Genomic DNA, 25,367 nt, shown 5'->3' with positions numbered 1-25,367 from the left:
TAACGAAAAATCCTAATCCAATAACATTACAAACAATTAAAAGATTGATACATGCACTATACCTTAAAAAATTAATACACTAAATTGAGATAAATTGAACTCTAGGGAGACATTGCAAAAATATGACAATTTTGTGGGACTCTTTTTTTTAAATTAAAAAAAAAAAAAATCATTTTGGAGAATCTTGATCCGCTACAACATTCATATACTTAAACTATATTATTAGAATATCTTTCTCCGAATGGTCATAAATCATGTAATATAGAAACCATGTATAACACTATGACTATTTAAGTTTATTCAAATTGGGCTTAGTTGACAATTGTGATGTAATCTTTGACAATTACGATATGCCTTAAGACTAATTAAAAGTTTCATTATCACAAACGTGATTGTAAATATGCATTACCAGTTGTAAAAATCTACTTTTATTCCTTTTTTTCTTTTCTCAATTTAAAACAAATCCTAAAAAAAAAAAAAAAAAAAAAAAAAAGGCAAAAAAGAGAGCAAAAAAGAGTAAAAAAACAACTCCTAAAACAAGTAGGCCTTGTAGCAGGCCATTGCATTGGTTACGGAACTTGAGGCATGCATTCACATGGGGAAAAAAATTTGGCATTATCACCAAACAGCACAAACAAAGATTTTATGGTGTAGGATGGAATTTTATTAATATTTTTAGTGAAAATAAAAATAGAAAAAATGTCAAAAATAATATTAGAGCAATGCCAGTGTTTGATTAGAAGTTTACATGTTTTCAAACAATGAAAGTACAAAAGGAAAGACTAGATCATTAAGTCAGGATTTTATTTTATTTTCTTATTTACAATTAAGACTTTATTTTCTATACTTACTAGGACTAGATTTGCTTTATTTATTTTTTCCTTCGTAGGATTAGGTTTACTAGTACTATAGGTTTAATATACTACTAAGAATATGTTTACTATTACTATTAAGGTTAGAATTACTTTTTCTACAAGTATTTCTTTTCTATAAATAGGCTTGTTTGCTATGTAAAACTCAATCAATTGAATTATTATCAAATCAGAGAATTCTCTTTCAAATACTTTGCGAAGTTTTATTTTTTTTTTAACCTGCAAACTTGTTTTTATCTTTTTAGATAGAAGACAAATACGTTTCTCCTTACAGAATCAAAGATACTACTATTTGATTAGTTACCTTAGTGTTCCACTACATTATTCCATAACATCAAGGTACATGGGTAAGGTAGAAGACCAACAAGCCATAGTTTTACATCTTCCAAAAAAAAAATTATGGCCTTTCTCTAGAGTAAGATTTCAAGAAAAGCTCATTCCAAAATGATTTTACAATTTTGTGAGCATCTATGTTGCTCCAACAACTGTTTAGAAACTTTCACTTACTTCTCTAAGTTCCCAAAATGCTTTGAGCATGTTATAATTATTTCATCCAACACAAATACATTTTTTAGCAAAATCTTTAATGCAGAAAGCTCCTTCTTATCTCCGCAATACCTACAACATGGAGGCACTGGATCAAATATCCTATCATCTTCTTTCCAATTGGACAAACTGATCCCCTAAATGATCATGCAAAATAAAATATTTTATCCATCACGGTAAATTAACAATAAAATGAAACAGACACAAGATAGTATACATTATAGTTCAAGTGAGGTTACCTAAAAAAAAAAAAATCAAAGTCTCGAGACAAAAAATAATTGATAGATGTGATATAAAGTAAAAATAATTTGTAGTGGGAGTTAGAATTGATAGATGTGATATAAAGTAAAAATAATTTGTATAGAAAAGTGAAAAAATTTTGTATTGTAGTGAATTTTTTTATTTAAATAATAATAAAAAATTATTGATGTGATATAAAGTTGGAATATTTTGAAGTTAGTTATTTTTGAAATAAGTGAGGAAAGGGAATTCTCATTCCCCTTCCTTTACCAAACAAGCCCAAATAAATTTTTGCAATATCTTCGATAGTGTTGTACAGTGAAGATCAACTACTGAATATACTACAAATATCAAATCCATCAGGTTATTGAAGATAGGCATATGAGGTAGGTGTTCTGCTGCATCTATTAGAAACTAAGCACAGGGTAAATCAATGCATCATAATTAAAATACTTCAAAGAACGAAGCCAATAAGAAAAATGATAAACACGTTATAAAAGCATGCTGAGATCATGGTGGAGAGTGATTATATATGTTACGTGAATGATTTCTCAATCACACAACGGGATAATTTTTTAAGTTCTAAGGGAACCTTGACCTTAGATTCTGAGGGAACTTAAACCTTTTAGATTCTGAGGGAACTTAAACCTTTTAGATTCTGAGGGAACTTAAACCTTTTCAAACATAAATTTTGTGATTAAATTTGCATGATTTATTACTTTCACCAATACTTTTTAAACAGAAAATTACAAATGTAAAGATAGTTTCTCCTAACTTAAAGACAACTTCTCCTAGCGTAGAGATAATCTCTCGATCAGCCTTCTACAACATAGAGATAACCACTAAGGCACTAACAACACAACTTGAAAATAAAAGATAGAGATAACCACTAACAATATGAGCCTAACACATCGGTCCCTTCTTTCTCCTTGTTCGACTGCCGTCCTTTGCTCGTTGCCAAGGCTATAGTTCCTGAAAACCCTCTTTATCCTCTTCCTAGGCAACCGTTCACCAAATGGGATCGCTTGTTTGTCATTGAGCATCCAGATCTGCACCGGTTATTGGTCTTCGGTGGTTCTATGTGGGATGGAGATGGTAATTGTTTTTTTGGTCGGGGGATAAAGGTTCCATAACAGGTGGGTCTAGTGACTTTTTTGGGTCATGATTGGTGGCTTGTGGTTTTGGTCAAGAGTTTGCTGATTTTGTGATTGGAGCGATTGGATTTTGGGTGTTTGTGGTGTTGATGGGTTGATCTTTAGTGGTGTAGCTTCTGGTGATGTGATGGGATCGGGTTTGGGTGATGGTGTTAGTGAGTTTTCAAACTAACAGGTTTGGTGGTCGTTGAATTTTGTTGATCTTTGTTTTCTCTATATATTGTTAGTATTGTTTCCGGTATGGTGTGAATTTACACGTTCTTCAAGGTTCTTCAAGCTTCCCAAGAATTTTGCAAAACAATTAAAATTAAAAGACCCTTTCGGGGATCTCACTTCGATGGTTAAGTTAGTTTCTGTGAGAAAAGTTTACTTAACAATCAAAAAATTCAGTCTCATTTTCATACCTAAAGTATGGGCCTATTTATAGGCTGAATTCTGAGAACTCTTGCCGCCTTAGGGTTTCATACTCCCCTTTTTGACAAATGAGCATCATCAAGGTCTTCATTAAGAATCCTTATCAAACTGGGATTCTTTCCTTACTTGTTTCCGAGCGAGATCCTTGGTGACAAATCTGGGATTAGTTCAATCCCAGATTTCTAGGGACTGGGTGCGATTCCAACAAATTCCGATCATGACTCCTATCTCAATTCGACTTGGGGTAGGGTTGATATTTGAGTTCCTGAGAAACGCTAGTCCCGGGCCTTGGCTGAACAATACCTGAGTTCTCGGGATATGCTAGTCTCGAGCCTTGACTGATTGAGGTGACACTTAGTTCTGAGATGTCTACATTCTTGGGACTCAATCGGAATGCACCTCCTGTCACGTATTCTCGGGAATGACTACTTGGCGTTTGTCTCCTGGATAAGACTACCTGGGAGTTCTGCTTTTTCGGTGTGAGTGAGATTACTTCCTAACAGTTACCCCAAATTCCTTTATCCGAGGCACACTCGGGTAATGGGAATTTTGTGTCTCGGAAAGTCTGAGCCTTGGCTACTTCTAAAGTTGTATGATGCCTTTGTGACTTCTAAAAACCTAAAACCTGAAAAACTTGAGGACTAAATTCAACCCCTATCTTTTTTGTTTTTCCTTAGGGTTTTCTCCATATCTCTGGGGATGGCTCATGCCTCCTAAAAACATGCTAACCTACAAAACCCGAGGTTTACATCCGACCCTCATCCTTGTTTTCTATACAGGGTTGTCTCCCTGGATTTACTTTAAGATTTTCTCCCATACTTGTTTTCTGTACAGGTTGTCTCCCTAGATTTATTTTAGAGTTTTCTCTTATGCTTGTTTTTTCTGTAGGATTGTCTCCCTAAATTTTAAGTGTAATTTTGTATGTTAATTAAAATGTTGTTTTAAAGAATTATAGGTCATGTGCCTTTCGTCCAAGGCAAGATCACATGAAGGAATGTTTGTTAATTATTGACCAATGTGTTTATAAGTTAATTTTAGAAATTAGGCCTTGTACGTACTATTTGGCCTACCTAGTTTTTCATAGATTGTGTGATGGTTTGATTTAGATCTCTTGATTTTTAGCATCTGCTTTGTGATTTAAGCAACCTAAAATGGATAGAAGGATTTTTGTAATACTTGGCCAAGTAGGGTTTCATAGGAATTGATTTAAAGATATTTTGGTGTAAAAACTATAAAGAAAGAATAATAATAATAATCAAAACAATTCACGATGGAATAGAAGAACAGTTAGATTCCAACTTCTGTCATTGCTTTTTTACAATTGTTGGCTGTTAAATGATTAAGTTGATAACAAATTTACTCTTTCTTTGTGTTTCTTCTATTGGGCTGCCATGTGTAAGCCTAAAGAACAAGGGAATAAGAGAACTAAAAAGAAGAAGAGTCCTTCTACACATGCGCACTGCATCCGTCCCTCTTCGGTCTTTTTTCCACGTGTCATTTTGTTTTCATTTTTTTTTTTAACAAAAAAAAGCGATCAAAACGCCGTGCCCTCCCCCACTGACCGGAAATTCGGCACCGGCGCCCATCGACGACGCTCTCTCTCTCTCTCGAATGGTCTACTCCGGCGCCCATCGACTGGATTTCTGACGCCTTTAAAGCCCAACTCGCTCTCTCTCGAAACCAGCCGACTGGATCTCCAACGAAGGCGACGTGAGGAGGCTACCCTTCGGAGACAACAACTTCGACGTGGTGGTCTTCGGGGTGTTCCTCCACACCGTGGGGAAGGAGCATGGCCGGCACCGGCGCCCACCAATCGGAAATCCGCTCTCTCTCTCTCTCTCTCTTGGACTCTCTCTCTCTCTCTCTCTCTCTCTCTCTCTCTCTCTCTCTCTCTCTCTCTCTCTCTCGGAGTCCCTCGAAACCAGCAGACCGGCCCACTGACCAGAAATCCGAATCCGACTCCGACGCCTAGCTCTCTCGATCTCTCGAACCCAGCACAGACCGGACAATCCGTCGCCGACAACGACGCTCTCTCTCTCTCGAATGGTTTGCTTCGGCGTCCACCGACCAGATCTCCGACTCCTTTGAAGCCCAGCTCGCTCTCTCTCGAAACCGGCCGACCGGATCTCCAACGAAGCCGACGACGCCAAGATTATAAATTATTACCTCAAAATACTTCACAGAGAGAACGATGGAGTAGATCGGAAAAGGGGGAGTTCTGCCGGAAAATGGGGGCAAATCGGAGCGCCGGAAAAGGAGGAGATCGGCCGGAAAAGGACTCATCGGTTGGGTTCAAAATCCCGACTCCTTTCCAAATGATTTCATTTTTTTAATAAAATGTCAGTGCCATGTTGGAAAGGGACGGACATGAGGCAAAAGAAAGGCTCATGTTTAGCATTTCCCAAAAAAGAAATATCTTATTTTGTCTCACTGCAGTAACTCAACCTATTTTATTTAATTTAATCGTGACTAACCCACTAATTATTTTCTTATGTTTATCTCTTCACTTTTCTTAATTAAATTCTCAAATGTGATTTTGTCACACTAAACCTATTATTATTATTCTAATCAAAATCGACTCCTTAAACATCCGGGTAGTCCAATTAAAATATTCAATTAATTAAATCACTCCGAAATAATATTAGCTTACTATAATTTCTTTATTAATTAAATCAAAGCCTATGAATTAAATTTCATCAATCAATATTTATCCCCATAAATATCCACATATTCCACTTAGAATCCTCTAAGATTATTATTGGTCCACCAAATATTATGATACGATTTTAATCTTAATTCAAAATTTCTTTTAACATGTAACGTCCGCTTTTACAAAATGCGTAAGTGAAATTTTTTCGATTTTCACGTGACAATACGACGTAATCACAGTTATAAATTGACAGCGAAATATTTTTTTTCTTAACAATAATACTTCAGAGCTGACTGAATTACTTCATAATATAAAAATACTAACCATTTGTTCTGATATAATAAATACATCCAAAATAATAACATATGTGCCACATGCGGTACTTAAATAAATACATAATTAATGTTTTATCATAATACAAACCAACACATAAAAATATTACATATTAAAATAATTATTCCAGTAGTATCACTATCATCCTTCAATCCATCTTCCAAAAACTTGCATGAGATTGCGGTGGTAGTGAGTCAACGGTCCTTAACCACAATGAAATACTAAATCATTTAAAAGTACATTATACACAACATAATGACAGTTATATATGTACAGTTTTATTATCAGTTTTATATGCACCATTTTATTTATAGATGGACAGATAGATGCTGTGAGACTTTAACTCCTGATACGGTCTTATCAGTGTCGTGGGTCTTTCGGGTCCGTTTGGGTTTACGGTTTCAAAAATTGCGATTTAAATTCACGATTTTACAATGTGCAATTTGAAAAAAATGATTTTTAAAAACGCAGTTAAGCGTTTGGCAAAATCGCAGTTTAGCATTTAAAATCGCAAATTAGCCTTTAAAATTATACGTTTTAAAAAAAGTATCATCTTACTTGTGATTTGAAAAAGCAGATTTTCTGCGTTTTCAAATCGCAATTTTTAAAAACGTAATTCCCAAACGATATATGTTCTGCGATTTAGTTTAAAATCTCACTTATTGTCTACAAAATCGCAATCTCAAACGCATCCTTCATCATTTTCAGTCTTACCATAGATAGATATTTCTTTTTATTGGTACCGTGAGTCTTTAACCAAACTGGTCTTATTCATTATTCAGGATTAGTGCCTCAAAACTATTCTCCTTGGTTTTTGCCTTAGGTCGTTAACATTCAGTCTTTTATTGTTAACAGGTCATATGTTCTCACAGTAAAATATGCAATGACAATTTATCAGTATAATCATTAATCATGTCAATAATATACTTAATAAAATAGGCATGGTTCCAAACAAAATATGTTCCACACAGATCGCATACAACTAAATAAAACAGACATCACAACGTCATCAAAGACCACAACCACATATCATCCCCAGTAAGTAAGAAATACTCACAGTTATTTCCCGCTTCCAAGGTGTTCACAGATAAATAACCACTGCAATATAATTTAACACATACATTTTAACCCTATTCTAATGTCTAACCTTTAAACCTTAATATAATTTCCTATTTAAATATTATTTCTACAAATACAATTTGTCCAATTACATTTTTTTATTAATCTTTTATAAGGATCTTATCACGGCATTTATTGAAGCCTGTAAACATTTTTTTATTATTAAAACAATTATCATAATAACATAATATTCCTTTTATCGCTCTTTGATCTCTAAATAATATAATGTCGTTTAGACATTATATCGACATATAAAATGGATTAATTATAAAATATGCCACATGTTTTATGTGGGCATTATAACAACATTTATTATTAAATGACCAAAATGCCCTTTTTACATAAAAATGGTTATTCACATTTTATTAACATAATATCCTTTATAAAAATAGACATAATAGTTTTAAACCACATACGACTTATTTTTATATCAAATGAACTTAATAACATCATTAATATAATTAATGAGTTTTTATATTCTAAAAACAAGTTAATAGAATATTAACACAAAATAACCTTATTTTATCTTTATAAAATCTAACAGAATAACAACATTAGTATTAACAATGCCTAATAACTTTTAAAAGCATTTAAGCGGCGTAACAAACTTTTGTAAAAATAATTATTTTTACTTGGGCATCACAACGGCGTGATTTATTATTTAAATACGCCACTTGAAATACCATGTTATAGGAGCGAAGGCACGTATATGCATGGACCCCCCAAAAAAATTCACAGCCATTTAATTTGTTTTTAGGTTAAGCATCTTTGGCCCCGGCAATAATATATATATTTTTTTAAAAGAAAAAAAAAAAATTAAAAACCCAGCAAACTAGAAAGAAAGAAAAAAAAGGAAAAAATAAAAAAGAAATACCAGAAACAGAAGATAAAAAATAATAATAATAATCAGTACCAAAGCCTCTTCAACACGGCAATTTCAATCAAAACATCACACGTCACAAGAAAAAAAGAGACAAAATTTACTTTACAATACCTCTCAAACTTCCCTCAAACCCTCAATCTCACATTCAACCTCAAGAAAAAAGAAAAATAAAAGGAAAAAAAAGAAAAAGAAAAAAAACACAGTGCATGAAAATACCAAGACACGAGAGAACTGTCTGAGAGATTGAGATCTGGTTGTGCTTCCACCGTCGGCCGTTCGTCTAACAATTCATGCTGAATCACGCACTACTAGCAGCAATCAACACTCATCACCATAAGTTATTTGCTCTTATTTTTTGGCAGGCTCTAAATCTTTAATATGATTTTGCTTTGAAATTTGAAACTTTTTTAAAAGAAAAATCTGAGTGTTCACTGTGTTACTGTGTAGTCTGTGTTTCAGTGTTTGGTTATGTGATTTATTCGAGATGGGTTGAAGACAAATAGAAAATGAAGATTGAAAAGAGAATTGAAGCATATACAGAGGGAGGGGAGGCATAGGGTTGAAGTGAGAAATAAAAAGATAAGAACAAGAAAGAATCAAGGAGGACCTCCGAACAGTTTTATCATTATATATATATATATATATATATATATATATATATATATATATATATATATATATATATATATATTTTAAAAAAAAAAATGAAAAGATGAGGAGGCAGGACGTTAAGGCCTTAAGAGCATTCCTAGTGAACTCTCTAAATTTTAGCTCAAGAATCTACTTTTTTTTTCTTTTTTTTTTATTTTATTTTATCTTTCACTTTTAAAAGACGTCTTACATCAAACTTTCTAAATATTTCTCTATTTTAATTAAATATTAATATTTTATTAATTTTAAGCAACCACTCCTAACGAATAAGGAGGAAAAGTGAAAAGTAAAGTTAAAGGAGAAAGAAATAATAAAATATTGAATAGCTCATGAGATTTGTGAGCCAAATTTGGGGTGAGATTCTGACAAGAGCCAAAATAGATAATTTATAGAGAGCTTGTTGGAGTCGAGTTTTTTTTGAGTTTTTCATTAAATTTCGGTGAAAAATTTGAATGGAGAGCTCACTAGAGATGCTCTAAGAGCGTGGAACCAATTGAAGTTTGAGAATTGAGTGGATTCTAGAGGCTTCTCTTTCATATTGTTTTTTAATAGATGTAATTGAGTGAATCTGTCATCTTCTTAGAAATTCAGAATCTCAAGGTGTCAAGACTCTGAACACTTTCTTGAGATTAGAAGATAGACAAAAATTTCCTATAAACCGGTTTGTAGAAAATTTCATACAACCCACATATAAGATTGACATGTGTCCCTTGGCATGTGAGAAGCAAATGTTGTTTTAATAACATGTGTTTCTCACATGCTTTTTTAATAGCATTAATAAAAAAAACGTGTGCTTCTCACATGTTTAAATGACACATGTCAATCTTATATGTGGGTTGTATGAAATTTCTTACAAATCGGCCTGTAGGAAATTTCTGTCCTTAGAAGATGACAGATGGAAATGAATGGAGGGCGTGAGTGGAACTTGGGAGTGTGCAAGAGTGTGGGACCGTGGTTGATGAGAGAGAGAAATGAGAATTGATGAGGAAATAAGATTTTGTCAAATATTATTATGTTTGAAAATAATTAATTAACCAAATATGTCATGTTATATTTGTTTTTTAATTAATTGAATTTTTTATATTTGTTTTCATTATTTAATTTTTTCAGTATTTAGTCCAGATAGAATTCTTAAGAAGCTTACAAAATAAAAAAAGAAAAAACAAAGAAAAAAAGAAAAGAAAAGAAAATTAGGCCTGTCTTTTTTAAAGAAGTACTAATTAAAATGTAACATTTTGATTTTAGATGAAAAAAACTCATCCAAATTATAGTGGACTATTTTTTAATTATTCTATTAAATTAATATTTTTCTTTAAAATAAGTAATCAATTTAGAAAGACAATTTGAAAAATATATATATTTTTTTTGATTGTGTTTCATCATTTCTTCTTCTAATTTATTATTTGTTTTTATTGATTTGCAACACTCGGCTAGCATATCATTGACTTTGGTTTATTTTCAAGAAGTCCCTCAGTCTCAAGATATCGTTGATTCTTTCAAAAGTACTCATTTTTTTTTTTAATACCTTATTAACTGTGCATAATTTATTTGTCAAATAATTTATATTTTTATGTGTTTCCTGCTTTGACTAGATTAAGATTTTTAATAGATAACTAACTTTGATTATTGGATTTTTATTTTTATTTATTTTCAATTTGATGAGTCTGATTTGGTTAATTATTCGTTACTTTTTTTTGCTTCTTAAAGCTAATAACAACTATATTAAGTTAAGTTTAAGACTTATTTTTTTTATTTTACAAGCGGGCGCATATTAAGAGGGACTATATATATATATATATATATATAAAGACTAGTATCACTAACCTCCTTAGATTCTCCATATGCATCTCTTCTAATAAAATCAGTTCCAATGACCAAGACAAGACTAGTATCACTATTCCTCTTTTTTAGGCTTAGATTATTACATATTTCCAACAACCTCCTTTGATTCTCCATATGCATCTCTTCTCATCAAATCAGTTCGCCTACTTGACAAATGGGCCCAGCAAAAAAAAAAATCCGCACACACAAAAAAAAAAGAAAGGCTCATGTTAAAATGTGAAAAGAATCTCGTGAATGACACATTCTTGACAAGGACAATGTTTCGGTGAAGGGGTGATTTGGCTACCCCTAACAAAAAAATAAATAAATAAATAAATAAAATAAAATAAAAATTGGTTTTGACCATTGGGGGTGGCCGAACCACCCCTAAGAGCCAAAACCGATTTTAATTTTTTTTTTTTTTTTTTTTGTCACCCCAAACCGGCGCCACCCACTTATTTTTTTTATTTTTTTAATTATTTTTTAAAGATTTTTATTTTTTTATATAGTGTCATGTGTCAATTTCCGTTAATTTTTTGATGAAAAGGTTAACAGAGGCACCAAAGTAGTTTTTTTTTTTCAAATTCAAGTACCACCTATAAAACAATTGAAAATTCAGGTACCAAATTGATAAAAGTTGAAAACTCAGATACCAATAAAATATTTAGCCCTTAAAAATATCACTTTATATTCCCTTGGAACTGTTACTTAACATATCATTCCATCAAAGTTGGGAAATTCCACAAGTGTCGTGTCACATGGATAGGGCTAGGGACCTATATATATTGACCTCTCATATTTCCCTAATCCCTCATGTTTTCCATCATCCTTCCCCCAACTCCAATCTCAACAAATCAAGATTTATTCCGCAAATACCTTATCTATGCAACAAAGAATGGCGATTGAGTGGCAAGAAAACTAGAGATTACATTCCTTCTATGTACCACGTACACCAACACCGTCTTTGAGTGCCGTGCATCATTACAACAATAAGATAACAAACAATAATCAAAGAAACATATATAATTACTTCGCCTCACAATAACTGAATATTATTATCAGTTCAGTAAATCAAACCATGCTAACTTTCATGTAGTGAAATAAACATACTAACCGTCAAAAGGTGTGACCTTTCCAAAGCCATTCTTTCCCACGAATATTGCCTGAACCTTCTTAATTAAAACGAAAAAAAAAAAATGAAAGCTGAACATCATAAATCCACAAAGCTTCACTTAAATTACTAACTTCTCAATGTTCAAACAAATAAAAATGAAAATAACAGTTAATATTGTGCTAAAGAAAAGCAAAGTTCCAACACTCACTCTCATGTTATATAATTCCTAAGCAAATACACTTTCACATCACAAGATACAAGTGTTATAAAATTTGATGCCGTAGCCTTCAAGCAGCTTCTTCTCACCTTGACTACAACAAGTTTATGAAGCACCGACAGTAAAGAGGGAAAAGAGCAATAGTTGGTTGAACAACAAAAGGATCAGAGGACAAGAAGCTTAAATAACAAGAATGTAAGGGTGAAAGCTTAAGGCTGGAAGTTGCTTTTGGGTGTTTCGGTTCCTAATGGTGAATCTCGGGATAGAAAGAAGGTTTTTGGTGGAGGAAAAATCTTTTGTCCTCTCGATTCTTGAGGGGGCGTCAGTGTTGCGGGTGGTAGAAAAATGTAATTCTTTTTCCGGTGAGGTCCTCCTCAGCTTCCAGTGCTCCGTATGGATGGTGTCGACGATGGAGAAGCTTATGGGTTCCCCTAGAGTTCCAGCCTTTGCCAAATCGTTCAGGGAGGGGTCGAAGTTGACTATCGTTCGACTAGGAAGGAACGATAAGGGCCGGTTTGTAGAGGTAGAGGTAGCGGTCTATGGGGTGGGAGGCCAGAGAGGGTTCCTGCTTATACCTGAGGGACGGGGTGGCTGGGGGTGGATTAAATTTGTTGGTGAGCTGAGTAAGGCTAAGGCCTTGTCGCTACGATTGGGTGCAGTTTTGGCTCTTCCTCACCGGTGGAGAAGGAAGGTGGGAAGAAGCTAGTGTTTCTCCGGTGGGGGTTCTTATGGGAAAATCTGCAGCTCCCTTCGTTGCTTCAGGTGGCAAGCCTCTAGTCCAATTGGTGCCGGTGTTGGATTGGTGCGAGGAGATGTTTTTTCCTCTGAGACGATCCAGTATGACGGTCCAGCAGGCTATGGACTGCTCTGAGTTTGAGACTTTTCCGGTTGAACCGTTGGAAGGTGTTGTCTCTTTGTCCGCTGGGTAAGAAGGACCACTCAGCTGGTTATTCTGGACGAGGCGAGGCTGATGTTGAGGGTGACGCCTCTCTGCAAAGGGATGGTGTGTCTGGTGTTTTCGGACATTTTCTGGAGCAAATCTTGGAGTTCCTCGGCCGCTTCTCCAAGACATTGGTCTGGCGGTGTGGGTTTTCAAGGAGAATGGGCTGTAAGCTCCTGACTGGGCTTAAACATAGGGAGGGTTTTGTGATGGGCCGGGTGTTGAGAAGGTATAAGGCTCCCTGCAAAGGGTTTCAGGTTCGGGCTGGGGCTTTTGTGCATAAGCCCATTGCCAAGAGGGCTGTTGTGGAGCTGAGTCCTGTTCTGTCTTTGGTCCCTGGTGTGGCTGCGAGGCGGGCTTCAGATGGGGAGGGGTTGGGTCCATCGTGCTCCAGGAGTTTTGCAGATCGGATGTCCTTCGCTGGTGGGTGTGTTTCTGATCCAGTGGTTGATTCTCCTTCTGCCGAGTTGGATGTGCCAGAGGTCTTGGTTTCACAGGAGCTCAAGAATCTGGTTGGTTCATGGTTAGACTTTCCCTCCCTGCCGACTTCAGTGTCTCTGGTGGATTCTCACAGGTCTGAGGGGCCTTCTATGGTTCTGTTAAGTGAGAATGCCAAGAGGCATGTGGAAGAGAAGATAGGGAAAGGTTGTGTTGCTCCTAATGCTGACAAGGGGGCAACTTTCGGGTCGGATGGCTTGACTCAATCTCTGAAGTGGTCGTTTGGTTTTGGCCCGTCTCGATAGATGGTTTTTTACACCTTGAGTGTCATCCCGACATATGTCCTTGGCTTAGGTGTCGAATGGGGTTGGGGATGCCATTGGAGAGGAGCTCCATCACGTTAAAAAGGTTGCACACCTGAAGATCTAAGGAAAGAGAGAGGTGTTGAATTTGAAAAGCTTCATAAACTACGGCAATGCAAGGGTGTCCTCTATGCCAAGGAAAGGAAAGGCTCAGGTGCTTGAGCGTTGATTGTTCATTGTGGGCTTTGGGTTTAAGGGCTTTGGTTATTGTGGGTTTGTTTGGGTTTCGTTCTTGTAACTTTGAGTGCTCTTTGTGAGTTGTGTTGAGGGTTTGGGTTTGAGGGCTTTTAATTTGGTTGTTAAGGGGTCTGTTGGGTTTCTCTCTTTTTGTTTGTGGGCTGTTTCGTTTTTCGCTTTCTAGCTAAGTGATTCTTCTTGTATACTTTCGGTGTACGTAGGGGCGCCTTACGTTTTTAATAAGACCAATTTATTACTTATAAAAAAAAAAAAACTATAAAATTAATAATAGCAGTGTAAAATTAACAATAGCCTCTAGTACTAATTCATGTCAAGTATTGAAAAAGGAAAGGTTACTGGAGATTAATTTTTAAATGGTTCGGATCAACAAAAGGCTTTCCTAAATTCCTAGTGAATCGACAAACGCAACAGAAACAAACAAAGAGTTAAACTAATTAATCAAATTAATCTTCCTTTAGATGTAAATTCCTTTACCTTGCTCTTGCTCACACTCCCTGAAAGACAACACGGAGAAAGCACCCCCTCTGGGGGGCGGTTGATTCACCACAGCTTGATAGGTCTTAGACTGGCCTCCAGCAGAATCCTTCTCCTTGGCCTCAAAGGTTATATAATACCTGGCTACAAAGCGAATCTGAAACATTGCTTTCGTAACCTTCACGAGCGCCAGTCGTGAAGTTCCAGGCTGCACACAAAAGTCATCATGAATATATAATTATTGTCACAGAAAAAGGAGTAACTGACTATTATTTCAGCATAACAAACATTCATCTCCATCCAGAAGAAGTGAGAAAATAAATAAATAGATAAAACAGAAACACCAACTATGGAGCGACGGTTGTATTCTTCGATTGCGAGCAGCGAAAATCGTTCGCACTCTGTGCGTCTACGCCCTGATACTGGTCCAATCAAACCACAATATGGGACGCGAGGTGGGTGAACATCAAAGCACTATAACAACGAAGGAGTGTTAAAGCTGCAGGCACAGGCAAATAGATTTAGGCGTAGTAGACGAAGGGAATTAATTTTACTCACTTCACTCTCCACAAGTTCTTTGTTGTAGCGGATGCGATCTTCGTCGGTCATCCTACGCCTCATAAAGATACCCATCTCTCTCTCTCTCTCTCTCACCGGCGCCTCACAATCCCAGAAACCCTAGCCGGATCCTTGTATTTATAACACACGGCGCTGCCTTAGAACAATCCCTACGTGGCGCAATTTTAATTTTTTTTAATTTTGAAGTTTTTAATCTCAAAACGCATTTGTAGAAGAAAAAAATAAGGCCCCATAAATAGGAAACTCCGCTTTTATCGGGGATGCTGATTTCAGTGAAGATTGTCGAGCGATTCGAGAGGGCACGGATCCGCGCAAGTTGTGGAAGACCCAATCCCGGATTCTGGCAATCGGGTGGGTAGCGGAAGATCCGGTAGAATCAATGATGCGGAATCAACGGCCGTTACCTCCACTCTGATTGTTCAATCTCGTCCGGCAGAAATGGAAGACTGGGAGGCGACTGACGATATGGAGATTGCGGATTGTGCAGGGAGCGGTTCGGGAAAGCTCCAGACTGTAACGCTCCCAGTGGAATTACAAGCGAACTGGCTAGTTGATTGCATTTATGAAGAAAATAATGGGGATAGCGCCGCCAAGTCCGGGACATTTCAGGCGACGGGTTTCATGGGTGTGACGCCACCGGCCTGTATATGCAAGAGCAGTTTTGGCCAAGGAAGCAAAGACAGGAAGAGCGGATATTGGGGGAAATGAATCAGGACCGAACCGGTTAGCAGTTTATGCGGGGCAATGGGATTTAATATTTTAATTCACTCACAATTGGAAAGGGGTGAAAGGACTAGCTTTTTTTTAATAATATTCATCATTTCTGTAAAGGGTTATACTTAAGGAAATGAGTGTAGAATGAGATAAATAGTGCTGAATATTAGGGGAGGGCCTCTTAGAGAGGCCCGATCTCTCAAAAGGGGAAATAATTACAATCAATTTTCTTGTCTACCTTTTACTTTCTTTCTCGTCTCTTAAATAGGTGATTCGGTTAGAATATATTCTAATCGAATCCTAGCTATTTTCCCTCTCTTTTAACAGCTGCTAATACTTGAAATACAGAAAATAAAAGATGTGCCTAGAAACATCTCAATCTGTTACACCAACAGATCGTTCAGGGCTATAACTGTAAATTAACATAACTGAGGAATCCTTCTAGAAGATGGAATATATCCCATTTGCTACCCAAATCCATATCTCTTCCTTGGGCTGTGATGCCATTGTCCCAGCAGGCCCATAACAAGGCCTCCCCCATTAGAGCACCTTGCCCACAAGGTGCGGAAACTGATTCTGTAACGCCCACAAAAGTTCCCATGTATCGTCGTCTGCGGAAGAACCTGACCAACGAACAAAAACCTCGGTAACGGCACGGCCACGCCGTTTCACCATACGGCGCTCCAAGATCTGCACAGGTTCTGGCTGTAAATCGCCATGACGGTCAACTGGAGGCAGGGTGGAGAGTGGAGAGACTGAGTGACCTAGCTTCTTCTTCAAGGCAGAAACATGAAAGACTGGGTGCAGGCGGGATTCGGGAGGAAGATCCAACATATAAGCCACAGTGCCGATTTTGCGCAAGACCTTGAAAGGCCCAAAAAAACGAGGAGAGAGCTTCAGATGCTTGTGGACAACAATGGAGTTCTGTCGGTAAGGCTGGAGGCGGAGGTAAACCCAATCTCCGACATCAAATTGACGGTCAGATCTTTTTTTATCCGCAAACAGTTTCATGCAGTGTTGAGCTTTGTGGAGGTGCTCCTTAAGTAAAGTGAGCACCGCCGTGAGATCCCTCAGCTGGGTATCCACGGCCTGATTTGCTGTTGTACCCGGAACATAGGAGAGGAGAGTGGGTGGGGTATACCCATAAACGGCTTGAAATGGAGTCAGGGCGGTGGAAGAGTGATGGCTGGTGTTGTACCACCACTCTGCCAAGGGTAGCCAAACAGCCCACATCTTGGGTTTAGCCCCCGCGTAGCAACGGAGGTATGTCTCGAGGCATTTATTTAGGGCCTCTGTCTGGCCATCTAATTGTGGGTGGTAGGCGGAGCTGAAAGCCAATGTGATGCCCTGGAGGCGAAAAAGCTCGCGCCAAAACAAGCTGGTGAAAGCCGGGTCCCTATCCGAAACAATGGAGGACGACATCCCATGGAGCTTGAAAATGTTAGCTAGAAAGAAGTGTGCAACCGTAGAGGCCGAGTAAGGGTGAGCCAGAGGAATAAAATGGCCATATTTGGTCAAACGATCGACAACGACCAAGATGACGGAAAACCCTTGAGAAACAGGGAGGCCCTCAATGAAATCAAGGGAGATATTTGCCCAAACCCGTGAGGGAATAGGTAAGGGTTGAAGTAACCCGGCTGGCAAGACATTTTCATGTTTATTTTCCTGGCACTCCCGGCATTCACGAATGAAAGTTTTAATGTCAGTACACATACCCTTCCAAAAGAAGTTGACCTTGGCACGATGAAGGGTTTTATGGTATCCTGAGTGGCCAGCTGCAGGATCAGAGTGGATGAACTCCATAATTTGTTTCTGGAACGAAGAGTGTTTAATCAACCATATGCGGCCCTTGTAAAGAAGTAGCCCCTGCTGGAGGGAGAAGCCTTTAGGAACGGCAGCCCCAGACTGGAAAGCCCTCAAGAGGTCGAACGCCTGTTGGTCAGACTGATAAGAAGACTTGAGGTCAGCTACCCAAGTCGGAGTCGGAAAGGAAATAAGGGAAATAGAAATCTAAGCTGGATCTGACTGATACTCAGATTGGCGAGAAAGAGCGTCTGCCACCTTATCATCCCGTCCCTTCTTAAACTCGATTACGAAATCGTAGCCTAAGAGCTTTGAAAGCCAGCGCTGCTGGGCCATTGTACCAACCTTTTGTTCCAAGAGGAACTTGAGAGCTTGATGGTCAGTACGGACCACGAACAAATGCCCCAATAAGTAGGGCTTCCATTTTTGAACTGTCGTGACTAAGGAGAGCAGCTCCTTTTCATAAATGGAGAGGAGGAGCTCCCTGCCCTTTAACACCTTGCTGAGAAAGGCAATCGGTCGCCCTTCTTGCATCAAAACCGCCCCTAACCCGGTACCACTGGCATCGTATTTGATGATGAATGGTTGCTGAAAATCAGGAAAGCGGAGAACAGGGGGTGAGGTAACCGCCTATTTGAGAGCCTCAAAAGCCTGAGTTGCCGCCGGGGTCCAAAGAAAGGACTGATGTTTTAAAAGGGCCGTCAAAGGAGCCGTGAGAAGACCATAATTGCGGATAAACTTCCGGTAATAACCGGTTAATCCCAAAAAGCCCCGCAAGGATTTAACAGAACGGGGAGGAGGCCAAGATACCATAGCATCCAATTTCGAGGGATCGGCCCGGACGCCCTGGTGGGAAATCAGATGGCCAAGGTACTCAATCTCAGATTCAGCGAACCGACATTTTGAGAGCTTGGCAAATAGGCTGTGTTGGACCAGAACTTGAAGCACCTCACGCAAATGTAGCAAATGGTCCTCCAACGACCGACTATACACCAAGATATCGTCAAAGAAGACGAGTACAAACCGCCTGAGAAAAGGTTTGAAAATCTCATTCATGAGCCCCTGAAAAGTGTTCGGGGCATTGGTGAGGCTGAAGGGCATGACGAGGAACTCGTAATGGCCCTCGTGGGTGCGGAAGGCCGTTTTGGGAATGTCGGCCTCATGCATCCGGATCTGGTGGTATCCGGAACGTAAGTCCAATTTGAAAAAAAATCACGGCACCATGGAGCTCATCGAGCAATTCGTCGATGACAGGTATTGGAAACTTGTCCCTGATAGTCGCATGGTTAAGAGCCCGGTAATCCACACATAATCGCCAACTTCCATTCGGCTTCTGAACCAGAAGAACCGGGGCAGAAAATGGGCTTTGGCTGGGACGGATGATGCCCAAGAGTAGCATCTCCTGATTGATTTTTTCAATTTCGGATTTCTGAAAATATGGGTAGCGGTAGGAACGGACATTGATTGGTTGAGGGTTGGTCAAGGAAATTTTGTGATCTTGAGAGCAGGAGGGGGGTAAGTGTGTGGGTTCAGCAAAAGAGGCTTTAAAGGTGGTGAGAAGGGATTGAATGGTCGATAGGTAGTGGGGTGTAGCTGGGGTAGAGTCACCGGAAAGAAGTTTTAGAAAAAACCCTTTATTGGCCGTAAAGAGAGGTTTAAGAAAATGACACCCATCTTCCAAGGACAGAGTCGTAGTCCCTAAGCCTCGTAACAAGGTGGGAGACCCTTGGCAAGAATATTGCATTGTCATCAAAGAGAAATCCCAAAAGATTGGCCCCATAGTTTGTAACCACTGAACGCCCAGAACAATGTCACACCCTCCTAAGGAAATGAGATAGAAATCAACAATAATAGGGTGGCCCTGGGATTTAAGGGTGACGGCAATGACCTTCCCACAACATGGAATAGTATCGCCATTAGCAATTTTTACTATCAGCAAGGGAGTGGAAACAACCGGAAGATGTACCATTGACAAGAGCGCCGAGTCCATGAAGTTGTGTGTGCTCCCGAAATCAATGAGGATGCTCACCCGTTGAGACTGTAAAACGCCAACAATCCTCATAGATTTTGAACCGGAAGAACCCGAAATGGCGTTGAAGGAAATTTTGGGATTTTTGCATTCCATGACCTCAAACTCAGGAACCGGCTCGATCCCATCAGTTGAGTCATAATAAACGTCATCCGCAGTGTCATCCGGGGGAAGTTCCAATCCGGACATGAGGTAGAGTCTAGGAGACTTGCACTTATGGCCTGGTATCCACTTCTCGTCACAATAATAACAGAGCCCTTTATCACGGCGTTCCTTCATCTGAGCTGGGGAGATTCGAAGAATGGGAATACCCGTAGGGGACTTGGCAGGTAAAGCAAGCTGTCCCCCCGACGGAGACACTGGAGTGCTAGTCTGCCCCCAAGTCTGTTGGCGCCCAAAGGAGAAAGAAGATGAAGTAGCACGGCCAGGGCAGCGGAACGTCAAAAGGTATTCCTCTTGCAGCTTCGCAAGACCGAAGGCTGCCACCAAAATGGATGGATTCAACATTCATACGGGTAAACGAATGTCGTCTTTTAGGCCACTGAGAAAGCAACTGAGTCTGTTCTTCTCAGAGATATCCCGCAACCGGTTTGAAAGGGCCTCGAACTGGGTTGTATAATCCGTCACAGTAGAAGACTGTCGAAGCCGCATCAAGGCCTCCATTGGATCATTATAAAGTGGCCCAAATCGAGTGAGCAAGGCATGGAGAAAAGCATCCCAAGGGGGAAACTGGCCAGAGTCCTCTGCATCCTGGAACCAAATGAGTGCCTCCCCTTCCATGTGGAAGAAGGCCATCCGAATACGATGGTGCAGAGGTGTCTGATAATACTCAAAAAATTTGTTAGCCTTGTAGGACCAGTTGGCCGGATTATCGCCATCGAACCGGGGAAAGTCCAGACAAAAGGGTCGAGTCTGGAATAAGTGGTCGTCTCGAAGATGCTCGGGATAGTCATCCTCAAAACGGAGCTGGCCGTTGTAACGACCCACTTTTTACAAAAAAACGGGTCGTTACAGTAATGGTATTAGAGCCATTGTCCAGCCTGAGATGGTGGGAGCATGCACAAGCCCAATGAGGGACGCCAGCGGGGACGCTGGGTCCAAAGAGGGGTGATTGTGACGTCCCACATCGCCTGGGAATGAGGATGTGCTTATATGTATAAATGCACCCTTTATGACACAACACATTTTAAAGTCGTGATGGTCATGAACATATCATAACTCCGCAGTTAAGCGTGCTTTTGCGAGAGCAATCCTAGGATGGGTGACCTCCTGGAAAGTTTGATTTGGGGAGCCAAAAGCGGACAATATTGTGTCATTGGGGGTGGGTCGTTACAACAGTCGTCCCTGAAGTCCCAACCTTCGGGACCCAGTGGGCGATGGTTGTCGCGGGGAAGTCGACGGTCATCCCATCCCTCTGGGCCATCACGACCTTCACGTGCATGGGCCCGATGGTCATCACGTCTCGGTGCAAAGGGAAGGTGATACGGAAGAGGTTCTTCAAGGGGGGCCGCTCTGGAGGTGGTCTGGCTTGAGCGGCCATGAAAGTGCGAAGCATCTCGGTGAGATCGGTTAACTGCTGTTGGACCGCAACATTGGTGGATTCTTGTTGGGAGATATGGTCATGACAAGTTTTCAGGGAGTCTTGAAGGTGGGCAAGACGTGTACCGTCGACCATGGAGAGAAAGAGAAAAAAAATTGTGAGAAGAATGGAAGAGCAGAAGCAGTGGGTGAGAAAGAATGGCTCTGGATACCACTTGTAAAGGGTTATACTTAAAGAAATGAGTGTAGGTAAGCTGAAATGAGCTGAATAGTACTGAATATTAGAGGAGGGCTCTTAGAGAGGCCCGATCTCTCAAAAGGGGAAACAATTACAATCAATTTTCTTGTCTACCTTTTCCTTCCTTTCTCCTCTCTTAAATAGGGGATTCGGTTAGAATAGCTATTTTCCCTCTCTTTTAACAGCTGCTAATACTTGAAATACAGAAAATAAAAGATGTGCCTAGAAGCATCTCGATCTGTTACACCAACAGATCGTTTAGGGCTATAACAGTAAATTAACATAACTGAGGAATCCTTCTAGAAGATTGAATATATCCCATCTACTACCCAGATCCATATCTCCTCCTTGGGCTGTGATGCCATATAGCCCATCCTCTCAGCAGGCCCATAACAATTTCACTTTTTAAAAAAAATTAAAAAAAAAAAAAAAAAAGGGAAAGAAAGAAAGAAAGGGTGAGAGGGCAAATTCGGAAGGCAATGGTGGTAGGTAGGACTGTAAGCGAGTAGCGCTACTCGTGAGCATATTCGGACTCGGTTCGATAAAGCTCTACTCAGAATCGGTTCATTTATTAAACGAACAGAACTTGAACATTTTCTTAAACTCATTTAATAAATGAGCTGAACATGTCAATACTTAGCTTGGTTCGGAGTATGATCGTGAACAAAGCTCGTAGAAACTCAACTTGGCTTGATGGGCTGTTTATATATATATATGCACTTGCTCATGATCATGGTTTAAATAGAGTGATTTTGTTGGAAAATGTAGCTTATGATAATAAATCTAGTTTACTGATTCTAAAATGTTTAATTACGCGAATGTATCAACATAATCATTTGATGATTTCCGCTAATGATTCTAACCAAAATAAATTTTTGGGATACAACAAGAATTTGTATTCTCAAATTATATCAGAAGGATTTGCAATCATTGCGGAAATTCCATTTTCTCTTCGATTAAGATCTTCTTTGGAAGGGGCACAAATTGTAAGATCTTACAATTTACGATCCATTCATTCAATATTTCCCTTTTTAGATGACAAATTCCCACATTTAAATTATGTGGCAGATGTACTAATACCCTACCCCATCCATATAGAAATCTTGGTTCAAACCCTTCGCTACCGGGTGAAAGATGCCTCATCTTTACATTTATTGCAGTTCTTTCTTCATGAGTATTCTAATGGTAATATTCTTATTATTCTAAATAAATCTATTTCTATTTTTTCAATATATATATATATAAGTTAGAATCTATAGAATTTAAAGACTATTATTATTTATTAGTTTTAGACAGTTAGACATTTAGTTATCGATAAATGTCTCTTTAGTTTCTAACTTTCTCCAAATTCCAATACACAATTCAATGACACGGATCTACAGATATATAAAGAAAATGACTAAAAGCATAATGAAGATCTAACGGTTCTCAATGTTTCACGCATAGAGAAGACTAGAAGTCTAGAAGAATCTTCAACACTCAAGCATTTAATGCTCTCAAGTCTCAACTACCCACAATTTCTCTTGTTAATTGGACCAACGAGAGGGTTTCTTTTTTCTCTCTTCCGCTTGCCGCAAGAGAGATAGTCCCCCAAAAGAACCTGTTGTTGCCGGGGGAGGGAGGTGGCCTCCCTCCCCCCGTCTCGTTTTTGTCCCTTAGTCCAAGAGGACTAAGGTATTTTTTGTTTTCCTCCCTGAGTTTTCTCGGTGGAGGCTAGATTTCTCCCAGCCATTTGGGCTGTGGAGCTTTTGTTCCCCCCGGTAGATCCGGTGGTGGCTGTCTTTTCCCTAGCCTTTCGAGACTATGGTGGCTTGTATTTGTGTTTTTGTTTTGCTTTTCTTTTCTTTCTTTTCGTCTCAGGCAGGGAAGCTAAAATCAAGAGGTCCAGCTTGGGGAAGTGGCGGCCGTTCGTGTCTTTCAACAGTGGTTTTGGCCTTTTCTTCATTCGTTTTCATCGTCTTTTCAGAGCCAAATCTACACAACCCCGTTGCTTTTCTCAAGACACGCGCCCCTCAGCCGAGTTCCCCATCGTCATCCGCTCCTGTCACCGGAAGCACTGTTCACGTTGGTCGTCAGAGTTCGGCGCGTGGTGTGCACGTGCCAAAGAGCTCTTTGTTCTTTGGCGTGTGTGACGGCCACGCTCCGCCTTTTTCTGGCCATGCGCGGTGGGGCTGTGGTCTATGGTGTTTGATCTACGGCTGGGTGGCACTGGTGGCGGCGCATGCCCCCACGCGCCGCCGTCTCCGGCAGAGTCCGCCCCTGCCTCTTCCACCAGCTGCCTGGTTTTTGTGTTTTCTATTTGTTTGTGTTGTGTATTCTCTTGTTTCTCATGTACAGTCTGCCTGGGTATTGCTTACATTTTATTGGAATTTTTGTTGGCTTGATGCTAGATCGGCCCTTTTTTGTTTGAGAGTGTGCGTTAATGTAAGAGAGACTCAAATGTAATTCTGGCAAGATTTGATGTTTCTGCTCAGGCAGTTGTTTTTTAAGTCAGATCCTTCTGGCTTAGAGTTTATGGGGGTCTGTCCCTCTTTCTCATGATGTACTTTGCAGATTTTATAATAGCACATGCTATTTGTTCAAAAAAAAAAGTCTCAACTACCCACTTATCACACCCTACATTCAATTGGGTTGTGATACATGCATTACAAGTGCACAACTTCAAGGCACATTGGGGGGACCTACATGTAGTGCACAACTCCAAGGCACATTGAGGTGAGGCTCACACATGTGGGGCTCCCCAATGTGCCTTGGAGTTGTGCACTTGTTGTAATTCTAGCATTTTCCCATTCAATTTAATGACATTTGCTACGAGGCATCTCTCTCACACAAATCACATACAATTCATAAACGTCCTCCGAGTCTCCTGATGGTCGGCGTGTCCCCAACCTCCCCCTATGCATCGGCGCATGTCATGCAGATTTGGTGGACATACGCCCCCAATCTGCCTTCCAAACCTCGGCTTGCAGCGGCTTTAGGTGGATTCGGTTCTTATTGATGTTCATTGTTGCATATTTGATATTTTTGTTTTTAATTTAATAGTTTTTTGTGAAGAACACTTTTTCTTCTTCTTCTTCTTCTTCTTCTCTTTTTTTCTTTTTTTTTTTTTTTTTTTTTTTTTTTTTTTTTCATTTCATTGACAATTTTGTATTTCCTTTTTTTTTTTTTCCCCCTCTCTATTGCAATATTGCTCTTTGTTTGGGGTTTTAGAAACAAAGGGAAAAAAACAAGCTCGAGCTCATTTATTTAAGAAATAGGTAACGAGTTTGAGTCAAGCTTGAACCTCATAAATCCTTAATGAGCCGAGCCTAGAACAGAAATCCTAAAAATTCTCAAGCTCTCGAGCCGAGTCCGAACACCTTAAAAAAAAAATCGAGCAAGTCCGAAAAAGCTCGAACTCGGCTCGACTTGGTTCATTTACAGCCCTAGTGATAGGCTCTTACTTCCACATGACCAAGAAAAAAAAAAGGGACACTTGTCCAATACAGTTTCTACAGATAGCCCAGCCAGTGGGTCTAAAACTTAAGCATCAGGATCATTTCCAATTGCTTTTTAACTTGAAATTAGTCAGTCCTTGTGTATAAAGGGCAGAATTGCAATTTTACACCATGTAAAATTACAATTCTATCATTGTGTATAAAAGGACTGGTTCCTCTCCAGTTGAAAACAACTAAAAAGGATCCTGGTCCAAAACTTAGAGGATGTGGGAAGTCACCCAATGCTACTGTTTCTGACGACGACATTAAGGAATCCAAAGGAGTAGTCAGTCTTTATACATATGCCTCGATTAATCCGAACACAAATTGTCACTCATAGCATAAATGAGATTCAAGCCTGAATTAATAGAGATCAATCCTAAAATTTAAGCCTATATCTATAAATATTAAAAAAAAAAAAAAAAAAAAATACAGGATGTGATGGCTCCTGATACCTTGGTTCCGTCAGGACGTATGCATAACATCATTTTCAGGTATATATATACTCCGATCAATTCCATTGTAAGTAATTTTCTCACTCTGTCTGAGTAATTTTTTTTTTT

General features: G+C 39.1%; 2 protein-coding genes across 18 annotated transcripts; one reads left to right on the top strand and one right to left on the bottom strand.

Moving 5' to 3' along the window:
- Positions 1-1,306: 1,306 nt before the first annotated feature.
- On the bottom strand, positions 1,307-15,752 carry LOC133868674 (uncharacterized). Of its 17 annotated transcripts, none has more exons than XM_062305626.1 (5): positions 14,985-15,751; positions 14,775-14,900; positions 14,427-14,634; positions 11,798-11,855; positions 1,307-1,490 (listed from the first exon to the last, which is right to left on the bottom strand). In XM_062305626.1, exons 1-4 carry the CDS (start codon positions 15,057-15,059, stop codon positions 11,800-11,802), a joined length of 465 nt encoding a protein of 154 aa, XP_062161610.1. In that variant the 5' UTR covers positions 15,060-15,751; the 3' UTR covers positions 1,307-1,490; positions 11,798-11,799. The 17 variants fall into 17 exon arrangements, with proteins under 17 accessions (XP_062161610.1, XP_062161623.1, XP_062161617.1 ...); XM_062305639.1 differs by having other exon boundaries at positions 11,798-11,846; XM_062305633.1 differs by having other exon boundaries at positions 1,318-1,490; positions 11,798-11,852; positions 14,985-15,744.
- A 6,202-nt stretch (positions 15,753-21,954) lies between these two features.
- LOC133868180 (maturase K-like) lies at positions 21,955-22,578 on the top strand. Its single transcript, XM_062305002.1, has one exon. It carries the CDS (start codon positions 21,955-21,957, stop codon positions 22,576-22,578), a length of 624 nt encoding a protein of 207 aa, XP_062160986.1.
- The last annotated feature ends 2,789 nt before the right edge of the window (positions 22,579-25,367 follow it).

Source organism: Alnus glutinosa, chromosome 5 (genome assembly GCF_958979055.1).
Source record: "Alnus glutinosa chromosome 5, dhAlnGlut1.1, whole genome shotgun sequence".
Lineage (NCBI taxonomy): Eukaryota > Viridiplantae > Streptophyta > Magnoliopsida > Fagales > Betulaceae > Alnus > Alnus glutinosa.
This window is presented reverse-complemented; position numbering and strand designations above follow the sequence as displayed.